At 47.5% G+C, this 12,136-nt stretch overlaps 1 protein-coding gene across 1 annotated transcript in view; it reads left to right on the forward strand.

The window, feature by feature from the left end:
• bop1 (BOP1 ribosomal biogenesis factor) overlaps positions 1-12,136 on the forward strand; it is a 55,431-nt gene that overhangs the window by 28,101 nt on the left and 15,194 nt on the right. Inside the window, exons 4-7 of the mRNA XM_060897592.1 lie at positions 10,041-10,195; positions 10,446-10,563; positions 11,245-11,346; positions 11,828-12,040. Of these exons, the coding sequence (XP_060753575.1) occupies positions 10,041-10,195; positions 10,446-10,563; positions 11,245-11,346; positions 11,828-12,040 (588 nt within the window). The remainder of the gene's footprint in view (positions 1-10,040; positions 10,196-10,445; positions 10,564-11,244; positions 11,347-11,827; positions 12,041-12,136) is intronic.

The raw sequence follows: 12,136 nt of genomic DNA on the forward strand, positions 1-12,136 counted from the left end.
GTGACAGCGTGAGTGAGTGACGGCGTGCGTGCATTAGTTAGTGAGTGAGTGACTGCGTGAGTGAGTGAGTGACTGCGTGAGTGAGTGAGTGACTGCGTGAGTGAGTGAGTGACTGCGTGAGTGAGTGAGTGACTGAGTGAGTGAGTGACTGCGTGAGTGAGTGAGTGCGTGCGTGAGTGACTGCGTGACGTGACGTGATTTGAGCGTGAGTGAGGTGAGTGAGTGAGCGCTGAGTGAGTGGTGTAGTGACTGCGTGAGTGAGGTGAGTGAGTGATGTGACGATGCGTGAGTGAGTGAGAGTGACGGCGTGAGTGTGAGTGAGGTGAGTGGACTGCGTGAGTGAGGCGTGAGTGAGTGAGTGCGGCGTGAGTGAGTGGTGAGGGTGAGTGACTGCGTGAGTGACGGCGTGAGTGAGAGACGCTGTGAGTGAGTGACTGGTGAGGAGTGAGTGACGCTGTGAGTGAGTGGACGTGGTGGGGTTGAGTGACGTGCGTGAGTGACGTGGCGTGTGAGTGAGTGAGTGACGGCGTGGTGTGAGTGAGTGCGGGTTGAGTGAGTGAGTGACGGCGTGAGTGAGTGAGTGACGGCGTGGTGAGTGAGTGAGGCGTGGTGCGGTGAGTGTGGTGAGTGACTGCGTGAGTGAGTGCGTGCGTGAGTGAGTGAGTGAGTGCGTGAGTGAGTGAGTGACTGCGTGAGTGAGTGAGTGAGTGACTGCGTGAGTGACTGCGTGAGTGACTGCGTGAGTGACTGCGTGAGGTGAGTGAGTGACGGCGTGAGTGAGTGAGTGAGTGACGGCGTGAGTGACGGCGTGAGTGAGTGAGTGAGTGAGTGAGTGAGTGACGGCGTGAGTGTGTGTCGTGGTGAGTGCGTGATGTGAGTGAGTGAGTGACGTGCGTGATGACGCGTGAGTGAGTGAGTGAGTGAGTGAGTGAGTGCGTGAGTGAGTGAGTGACGGCGTGAGTGAGTGAGTGACGGCGTGAGTGAGTGAGTGAGTGAGTGAGTGAGTGAGTGAGTGAGTGAGTGAGTGAGTGACGGCGTGAGTGAGTGAGTGACGGCGTGAGTGAGTGAGTGACGGCGTGCGTGAGTGAGTGACGGCGTGCGTGAGTGAGTGACGGCGTGCGTGAGTGAGTGACGGCGTGCGTGTGTGAGTGACAGCGTGCGTGAGTGAGTGACGGCGTGAGTGACTGCGTGAGTGAGTGACTGCGTGAGTGAGTGAGTGAGTGACGGCGTGAGTGAGTGAGTGACGGCGTGAGTGAGTGAGTGACGGCGTGAGTGAGTGAGTGACGGCGTGAGTGAGTGAGTGACGGCGTGAGTGAGTGAGTGACGGCGTGAGTGAGTGAGTGACGGCGTGAGTGAGTGAGTGACGGCGTGAGTGACTGCGTGAGTGAGTGACTGCGTGAGTGAGTGACTGCGTGAGTGAGTGAGTGACTGCGTGAGTGAGTGACTGCGTGAGTGAGTGACGGCGTGAGTGAGTGAGTGACGGCGTGAGTGAGTGAGTGACGGCGTGAGTGAGTGAGTGACGGCGTGCGTGAGTGAGTGACGGCGTGCGTGAGTGAGTGACGGCGTGCGTGAGTGAGTGACGGCGTGCGTGAGTGAGTGACGGCGTGAGTGAGTGACGGCGTGAGTGAGTGAGTGACGGCGTGAGTGAGTGAGTGACGGCGTGAGTGAGTGAGTGACGGCGTGAGTGAGTGAGTGACGGCGTGAGTGAGTGAGTGACGGCGTGAGTGAGTGAGTGACGGCGTGAGTGAGTGAGTGACGGCGTGAGTGAGTGAGTGACGGCGTGAGTGAGTGAGTGACGGCGTGAGTGAGTGAGTGACGGCGTGAGTGAGTGAGTGACGGCGTGAGTGAGTGAGTGACGGCGTGCGTGAGTGAGTGACGGCGTGAGTGAGTGAGTGACGGCGTGAGTGAGTGAGTGACGGCGTGAGTGAGTGAGTGACGGCGTGAGTGAGTGAGTGACGGCGTGAGTGAGTGAGTGACGGCGTGAGTGAGTGAGTGACGGCGTGAGTGAGTGAGTGACGGCGTGAGTGAGTGAGTGACGGCGTGAGTGAGTGAGTGACGGCGTGAGTGAGTGAGTGACGGCGTGAGTGAGTGAGTGACTGCGTGAGTGAGTGCGTGAGTGAGTGCGTGCGTGAGTGCGTGAGTGAGTGAGTGACGGCGTGAGTGACGGCGTGAGTGACGGCGTGAGTGAGTGAGTGACGGCGTGAGTGAGTGAGTGACGGCGTGAGTGAGTGAGTGACTGCGTGAGTGACGGCGTGAGTGAGTGAGTGACGGCGTGAGTGAGTGAGTGACGGCGTGAGTGAGTGAGTGACGGCGTGAGTGAGTGAGTGACGGCGTGAGTGAGTGCGTGACGGCGTGCGTGCATTAGTGAGTGAGTGAGTGACGGCGTGCGTGAGTGAGTGACGGCGTGAGTGAGTGACGGCGTGCGTGAGTGAGTGACGGCGTGCGTGTGTGAGTGACGGCGTGAGTGAGTGAGTGACGGCGTGAGTGACGGCGTGAGTGAGTGAGTGACGGCGTGAGTGAGTGAGTGACGGCGTGAGTGAGTGAGTGACGGCGTGAGTGAGTGCGTGACGGCGTGCGTGCATTAGTGAGTGAGTGAGTGACGGCGTGCGTGAGTGAGTGACGGCGTGAGTGAGTGACGGCGTGCGTGAGTGAGTGACGGCGTGCGTGTGTGAGTGACGGCGTGCGTGAGTGAGTGACGGCGTGCGTGTGTGAGTGACGGCGTGCGTGAGTGCGTGCGTGAGTGAGTGAGTGACTGCGAGAGTGCGTGAGTGAGTGCGTGCGTGAGTGATCTTTACCTTCCCCCCATTTTATACCTGATCCCAGTATAAACTGCTGTGAAAACCAGTGAAACCTCTGAAACTTTATTTACAAAATATTGTGTCCAGTTTATTATTGTGCAGTGATGTCAGTGATGTCCGGTAGAACTGAGGTATGAGGAAGAAATGCAAACTGGATCCAAACTATAATCCAAATGTATAATGATGTGGTTTGTAACAGGACTTTACAAATGATACCTTAAGTTCAGATAGAAATCATTTTTAAAAAGTAAGTCTCAGAAGCTCAGATGTTCTGAGGGCACAGTAAATCCCTATAAATGCAGACTTGTGTGTTTAGTCTGTGCTGAACCAGAGCCTCATTTATGAAGGATGTGATCTGAAATCAGTGGGTCAGCCAGACCGGATAGATCACTTCCCCAAGAGCTTATGAGCTCCTCAGTACCCTCCATGACCATCAGGATCTGTGTTCTCTCTCTCTCTCTCTCTCTCTCTCTCTCTCTCTCTCTCTCTCTCTCTCTCTCTCTCTCTCTGCCTCTCTCTGTCCCTCTCCCTCTCTCTCTGTCCCTCTCTCTGTCCCTCTCCCTTTCTCTCTCCCTTTCTCTCTCTCTCTCTCTCTCTCTCTCTCTCTCTCTCTCTCTCTGTCCCTCTCCCTTTCATTCTCTCTCTCTCTCTCTCTCCCTCTCTCTCTCCCTCTCTCTCGTCTGTAGGTCACAGATTTTTACCCCATGCTGAGTGGGAGACAACTCATTTGCTTAATCCTAATAAGAAGGAATTTTGACTCGCTTTTCAAGCAGCAATAAAGCATTAGTAGTTTTTTTTTTTAACACTATTCTACTCTGATAATGGTTTCCTCATGTCCTGCAGAAAAATCGGATATACTTTTCCTCTTTTTAAATTTGTCTGGAAAAAAATCTAAAGGTTTTTTTTTATTTCCTCATGAAACTGGTTTTATATCTGAATTGCTTTACCATTCACTTCCTGGTTTAATTCTCTGAACAGACTACAGAGTATCAGTTGTCTGAGTCTGTGGGTTTCACAGGAATCATTCAGTTCACGTCTTTTGTCTGTGATACTGTGGAGAATGGTATAATAAACCTTCTGTAAGGAAGAAAAAGGGAAATATATTCATGCTTGTTTCATATGTTTGGCAAAACAACGTTTAAACAATATATTTATTTTTCCGACCCGGTCAGTCGGAGCTGGCAGTCGAACCCTTGGCTGGAGCAAGACGAGACTTTGTTCTGTTATTGTTGTAAGAAACATTTAATCCCAGAGCAAAAGAGGTTAATATCTCTTACTTCAGGTCATTACTCCAATCTCACTAGTCCTCTTAAAGACTTCAGCTCTGACCCTGTGAGCAGAAAAGAACAAACTTCACAGAGCAGACGATATATTAAAAGTCAGACCAGGCCCTAATATGACGACATTCATTAGGGTTAACTGAGACCACAGCGGTTCTTTCCTCAGATGGAACGTTTTGTTACCTCATAAAGCCTTGTGTCTGGGGTAACAAATGACAATGCTTGTTATCATCCTGTCATACGCAGGTCTGCCCGCTTGTTTTCCTTAAAGCAGAACCAGAGGTTCTCAGCTGACAGCCATTAGAGTCCTCTTACTTCGCCCAGTGTGACGTGACACCTAATCCCGTCCCCCCACCTGCAGAAAGCTCCCTCTCAGCCCTGCACCTCTCCCCAGACATGCCTCTCCATCTGGGGGACGTGTCTCTGGGCCAAAGCGCCGTCAGTCTCGGGTTATGCTCCCGGCGTGTGCTGTGCGTGACCACAGCTGCCGCAATCCAGCCATCAGAGCCACGGCTGCTGCGAGCGCGTGGGCTTCAGCGGGGGCGTCTCCGTCTGGACAGGCCCTGAGGATATGGGCCTCTGTATCACTTTCAGCCTGGTGCAACATAGTCAGCTTAATTTAAGCCAGACACAGACCAAGTGAAGGCCCCATATATACACACACACACACACACACACATGAACGCACACACGCACACTCAATTCACAGGATCTCACTCACATACATAACCTGCATAAGGTCACAACAAGACCTTCAGATACTGTACATCAGATGGTGGATCGTGTGAGATATGGCGTGGAAGCCGTTAGAGCCGCCTTTTGTTCTGCTTTTAAAATTCTACTTATTGTGACTTTTCCATCGTTAGTCCAATCCTTTAATGGTGTGTTTTCTCTCGGGTACTTTTTCACTGTGAGCATATAAACAGGCTGGAAATAGGAAGGAGCAGAGGAGGACTTCTGTGAATTTCGTTATTCCATTGTAATAAGGAGATGAACATTTCATGGGTTGATATTAAAGTGGCAGTGTGCTGTGTTCTTCCATGAGTTATAGACAATGTGTTCCTCTGATGTTTTGCACATTGTACGTTAAAATGAACCTGCAATTGAGGAAAAATATTCACTTTTCAGTGAGTTCTTTTCTAATATTCTTTACTCAGCCTGCCTGGTTTGGACATTGTTCCATGGTCATTTTCCAATTTTTGATTTTTTCCACCGAGCTGTTAGTGGTAGCCTTTAGCAGCGTTCCTAATGGCTCACGTGCTGCCAGTCATAAAACCCACACAGACACGAGTACGAATGAACGCATCTCGCAAAATGTCAACACGCATTCTCTCAGCAGACGCATCACTCTGTTTGGATGGGGCGAGTGGAAAGTGGAGCAGCGGACAAATTCCACGGTGGGGTGAAGATTACTTGTATTATAAATGATCCCATTAGAAGGAAAGGCAAACCTACACTTGTGGAAAAGAGGCACAGTCTGCTGAATTTGCTCCATGAGAGTATGATATGGAACCACTTCCATAAATCCCTTCGTTTAAGCAGCTCTCTTCTCTCGCCTGCTGCCCCGTCTCCATCAGCCCCTTTAATACCAACCGCTTGCAGTCCCCCGGCAATCGCCACCACAAAAGACCCTGTTGCTGTTCATCACATCAACATCAAAAGCTTCAAAACATCATGTTCAGTCTGAAACTGAGGAATATTTGTGGGGATTTATTTTTTTTTTGGTTCCTCCAGTAGAATTACAGTGGACGACTTCATATAATACACTATTAGTAATGGTTGTCAAAGTGGACAATTAATAGTGATCCCTGTGGAATGGTTTAACGTGTATGTGATGTTTTGGGCCACGCCCCAAAGAATCAAACGCCCCCTACAGATGAGATTATTTCCAGTAGTTGACAGTCAGAAGGCACCGACATTGTACAGCTGTACTTTGTAGGTATAGAGTTACTGACCTCACAACCTGTTACTGTAGTTGTGATGAAGAGACCACCACAGGACTACAGTACCATGGACCAGATATTATATCTGCTCAGCGTGACCCTGCCATGCTAGTTTTTTTGGTAGTTTTAGTTAGTCTTGTTAGTTTTCCCTCAGTGGTGTTGGTGGTGATCATGGACCATTTACTCCACGGCTCTCTTCCTGTTTCTTTGGTGCGCACGCTGTGTATTTGCATGGGTGATAAAAGTGTGCTGTTACCATCCACCTATCCTCATCTCCATTCCTTCTCCAGTCCAGAGATCGTCTTGAGCACACAGACACATCCATAAACGTCTGAAATATCACACACACTCTACTAATAGACCACTGCACTCACACAGGGACCAGAGGCCCAGACCGCAAAGCTCGCAGTAGATACCCCACATCCGTAACGACAGCCCTGTCAGCTGCTTAAGGCATTATCAGGGTCTGGATCTGATTCTTCGGTTTCTCCTAAAACTCTCACTCCACTTCCCTGTCGATGTGTTCATTTATTGTGCAGGATTACTTTGATAACGTGATCCTTAGTCCGTCAGTCATGTCCGAGTTATCAGCAGACTACAGCTTGGATCCAGATGCAGCTCATCTCAAATATCTCACAAACCGACGCTCAGATTAGAGTTAGATTAACGGTAAATTCGGCGTCAAACAAGTCCACAAATTTAGTCCACATTTTACATGTTTGACTCTGAGCCAGTCACTATAAAAGAAATGGTGGCAATAGATAGTATTTAGGAAAGAAGAGAAACACACAGATTTCTCTCTCTTTCTCTCTCAGCAGGTTGCACCCATGGATTCATGGTGAGGTTTTTTTTAAACCTATGCAGTCTGGGTGAGTCCAAGCCCATGACACTGTCACATTCTTGTTCTTGTCCAACAGGAGTGGACCACCATAAGGTTCATGGTTTTTTACTCTGAGATGGTCCAGCTGTGGTGATGGTGTCTATCTGAGGTACCTAATGGTCCTGTCAGCTTGAGCCGGTCTGACCGTTAGAGACACAGGTGTGAAAATCCAGGAGATCAGCAGATAAATTGATGTTCCATTTAATACATGAATGCAGCACTGATGTAATGATGTTTAAGGATAAACTATTAGCTGTGACTTACAGACTTTCTGAAAGTCCTTTTTTCTTGCTCACTAACCTGAGCTTCAGTGGCATGCTGTGGTTCGGGGTGATGTTTCCTTCCATATAAGCTTCCAGCCAGATGATGCTCAGCCTGCCATCAGGGCTGACTGTGATACACTTCATACACACACTTACACAGAGGTTCCAGGAAGTGTCCTTTTTATTAGACAGAGTGTTTTGCCCTGATTTAGTGCATTTAATCCAGCTTTCCGTCTGATTGTCTGATCCACGCAGGTTGTTTTTTTTCTCCGATTGATCCTTTAAGATGTTCAGGACTGATTTTGGATCTGTGTTCTGGAACAAATTTGTGTTTGATCACATTGTTGCATTTATTTGCATTGAGGCAGTCAGCTTTTTCCTCCTGTCTAGACAGTCTCAGGTTATAGTGCACCTTAAAAAAAAAATGACTGTCAGAAGATGTTTTTTCCTAGAAGGAATAATGGATAAGATTAGTGATGGTCCTGACAATCTTGCTTAAGAGAAGAAAGAAAAAAGAGAGTCTTGCGGCATTCATCTAAGTCAGAGTAATCTATGATTGTTTTCCACTGCTGTGAAGAAAACTCTGTAGTGAACGGTTCAGAGGAAAATGTGCACCAGTTTATTGTCTAGACTGTGGAGGTGATTTATTCTTAAATCAGATGCCTTGCCCCATGTCCTTTAGCCCTTAACACATACGGAATAGTTCACTTCTTGAACGTCAGTAGTGCTTCCTGTTCAGTTTATTCTACACCAGATTCAGACTGTAACTCAGAGGAACTCACTCTCTGGAGGAATATTTTCTTTCTGTACTCTTTTTATTCACAACACTAAATATAGCTGAGGAGACGCTTCTGAAAGCATCAGCACTAATGAATATTCCATATTAAAGATTTATTCTTATTCTAATGAAATATACTCGTCATATTCTTAGTATGAAATTAAAGTTCCCAAATTCTACATTAAGATTATATTCATATCAAACTGCTAAGGAAGTGGGAGAGCTCAGCGGTGTGACGGGAGGAAAATGTGAGCCGGCACGTCAGTGCGCAGCAGACACGTCGAGTTTCCTTTCCGAAACCTTACAGCAGTCCCGACAGAGGCACTTATTTCTGCTGGAAGCTGCGGGCGAGCGGGGCAGCTTAGTGATCCACAGAAAGCAAAGCAGAGGGAAGTCTCAGCTCGGCACTTCTGTTGTGATTGGGGGAAGTTTTGTGGGCTCCCGACCTGTCTTGATGGATGAGCTTGTCATTTACTGCTTGCCACTGTGTGGCTTGATGTGTTAGTGCTGCATCACACGAACCACCAGAGCACAGACATCCTAACATCTGTATGCAGATCCTCCAGCTCTGCTTTGACTCCATCCCGCTTCAGGCTTCTGCTACACTGTCTGTTAGAGTCAGAGATTTGGATGACTTTTCCTCATGAGAAAAAAGATGATAATGAGGAGGAGTTTTATACTGCGAATATCTGCTGTTATTAGTACTGAACATGGCTTTAGGGAAAGAAAATTTATCCAAAAATGTGTTCTTTTCAGATTGAAAAAAATAGTGAAGTTCCGTGTAATCCAGTGGTCTGGAGGGCAGTTGTTCATTCAGTGCCCTCTGCAGTGTGTCAGACCACACAACTCATGTACAGGAGACCTGTTAAACCTTTCCAGCTTGACACATCTTTATAAATCAGAGCTTTGTGTCTGAGCCTCTGTTAGATGATGATGTTTCATGGGTGTAGCATCTCAGCAGACAGCTAACATACAAAACCTCTTTGCTGTGGCACGACCTCATCTGGGTTTTCTGTATAACTTAGAAATGGGGAGTCAGAGCTTGGAATTGTGGGGAAAATCATAGATGCCTCTGTGTCTGTGATGAGCGATGTAGATTTTTCTCAACTCTGTGATGTGTTGAGTCAGCGTTGGAGTGTTCACTGGTCGAAAGCTTTTCTAATAAGACAATTGCTGGATTGTTGACTGTTCTGTTGCTTTGGGCACCTTGTTGGTTTAAACCATGGTCCAGATCTGTGTGTGTGTCAGCAGTGAAGAACGTCCTCTATCAATGTCTCTGTGTGGAGCGATGAGCTTCTCTACCAAATGCTCTCCCACTGTACAGCTTTACTCAGACCAGACACCTCATAACAGCGGTGTTTGCCTGGTGAATTGAAAGCAGGGTGAGCTGGAGAGGGTTCAGGGTCGAAGGGGTGGACGTGCCCTGCTCTGGGTTCTTGCAGAGACTTCGCTTACGCAGAAACCTCAATCGCACCGTGTAGATTTCACCCTGAAGCAGGACACTGAGCCTCAACATCGGACAACATCGGAGTCATGAATAACCTCTAGCATGTCACTTAACCAGGACAGAAGCCCTGAGAACAAGTGACTGAAATAGAAAATGGCTTGACTGAAAACATGAGCAGGGAAGACGGTCATTTTTTCTTGACTTTTCCACAATTAAGGCAGTTGAGGCCACAGCAAACATTTCACTGTTCAGTTGCACTCACACAGTCAGGCCAAAGGTTAATGCCCCAATTTTGGAGAATTAGGGGTTCTGCAGGTTGTGCAGCTGCTTGAGGCTGTGAGAGTGAAGGCATGACACGTCTGCTGCTCACATCTAATTGGATATGGTAGGACTGATTTCAATAAAATCACTCACAAGGTTAGGCCTCACTTCAAAACCTCTAAAAACCTTCAGCTGTGTGTAGCGTGTCAGTGTGTGCGCTGTTATTAGTGTATTATAGGGGTATGTGTGTGGGGAGGGGTATGTGTGTAAGGATAGGGGTGTTTGTTAGCCTGGGTAGCCTAAAATGTTTCAGAGCTGAAGAGATGCAGAGAAAATGACCTCTAACTCTCTCTCCCTCTTTCTCTCTCTCTCTCTCTCTCTCTCTTTCAGGACATCCGCAACACAGTGGGAAACATTCCAATGGACTGGTACAAAGATTATCCCCACATTGGCTATGATCTGGACGGCAAAAAAATCATCAAACCGATCAGGAGCAAGGATGAGCTCGACGAATTCCTAGACAAGATGGAGAACCCTGATTACTGGTGAGAGGTGCTGAGGAACATGAGGGGGATTCTGATGCTGTGATAGTGACATCACTAGGATTTATCTGTCATTTGCTGGCTGAAAAATCACAAATCCATTTGTACCAAAACTTAAATGACACTCTGGTCTATAGTGGGTGTTAAGATACCTCCAAGTTCTGCAATGTGGTTTATTTTTGTCCTCCATCCTCTCTGACCAGAATGAGAAGGAGACTTCATCACATCCTTTTTTTCTCTGTTCCTTCCCCAGGCGCACTGTCCATGACAAGATGACCGCCACAGATATCCGTCTGTCTGACGAGCAGGTGGATCTGGTGCACCGCCTGCAGCAAGGCAAATTCGGTGATGTTAACTTCAACGAGTATGAGGTACCTCTAAACACCATCCCACCTTTTATAGTCTCTCAGCTCCAGCATCTGCAGTCTGATCTTCTTCCAGACTCTGTTTCCTAATCACACTTTTATACAGCTGAATTAACACAGCGTTTATCCAGCCTCAGACCACCACAGTGCCTTTCTACACTTACTGCTAGCTCATAGCTACGTGCACAGCATGTTAACATGCCAACCGTTAAGCTTAGTTTGTCTCCAGTGGGAGGAGTCCACATATAATAATGTGTGAGCTTTACTACCGTCACTGCTAATGATCCATTAACTTGTATTGTGAAGTAAACACACAGTGAGTCACTCCACACTGAAGGCTTCCTGTGATCACTTTAGTTAAAATAAACCTCAGACACTGTTTAAAGACAGTCAAGTGTCTGAAAAAGCGACCTGTCATCTGGGACGTGTTGTGACATGAAGTGTGTGTTGTCTGCAGATGTTGATAGCCCAGCTGTTCTCAGTTATGTCCTTTATTCCAGTCTGTTCCTAATTCTACAAGCGTGTTTAGCAGTGAACATAACAAAAACACTTTGTACTCTGGCTGCCGAGTCATAGCACCACTTTCACTTTTTTTTTTTTCCACACCCTGTCTTAAAAGTAGCTTTAGCACGAGTGTCAGTTTGTCTGTCACACGTCTGAAACGTCATCTCGGTTTCATTTCTCCAGCCTGCGATCGACTTTTTCTCCAATGAAGTGATGATCCATCCGGTGACCAACAGGCCTGAGGACAAGCGCAGCTTCATTCCATCTCTCATTGAGAAAGAGAAGGCAAGTGCTCAGTCCTTTCTTCCATCCCTCTCTGCCTCGTCTAGCATTATGCTTATGATGTAAATCATTATTTGTATATGCTGCACGTAATGCAGCTGGGGTTAGAGCAGAAGACTCATGTTTCGACCAGTTGGATTTCTAACTGCTTGCATCTGTACAGCATTATAGGTAATGATTCCCACATCGTTTTTTTTTTTGGAACGAGGTATAAACCTACAGTAATTGGAAGCTGAAAGAAATTAGACCCACAACCTTTTTAGTCAAAGTATTAAAAAAGAAAAAACGTTCAGTTTCTTTTAATGCTGTGCTTTAGACAGTCAGGCTTAAAGTTGTGCAGTAATTTATATCAGTTTGGTTTCCTGCTGTAAATTGGTCATGGGTGATTTGTGCCAAACTCTAGGCCCTAAACTCCACGTAGTGTTACTGTAGTAATGGGTTCAGAGTGTGAGTAGGACCATCATTCCCTGCTTTCTGCTGTTAGGTAAGCAAGCTGGTTCACGCCATAAAGATGGGCTGGATTAAACCACGCAGGCCCAAAGACACCACACCTCAGTACTATGACCTGTGGGCACAAGAGGACCCCAATGCCATCCTGGGGCGCCACAGAATGCACATCCCTGCTCCAAAGATAAGACTGCCGGGTCACGAGGAGTCCTACAATCCTCCTCCAGAGTATCTGCTCACAGAGGAAGAGGTGGGTTGCTTTCTTTTTGTTAGTTAGTTACCTTCTACACCCGTTCCTCGTCCATCACTGAGGTTGTCTAGAATTTGCTTATAAAGGATTTGCTTG

The sequence above is a fragment of the Tachysurus vachellii genome, chromosome 21, assembly GCF_030014155.1.
Source record: "Tachysurus vachellii isolate PV-2020 chromosome 21, HZAU_Pvac_v1, whole genome shotgun sequence".
Taxonomy (NCBI): Eukaryota; Metazoa; Chordata; class Actinopteri; order Siluriformes; family Bagridae; genus Tachysurus; species Tachysurus vachellii.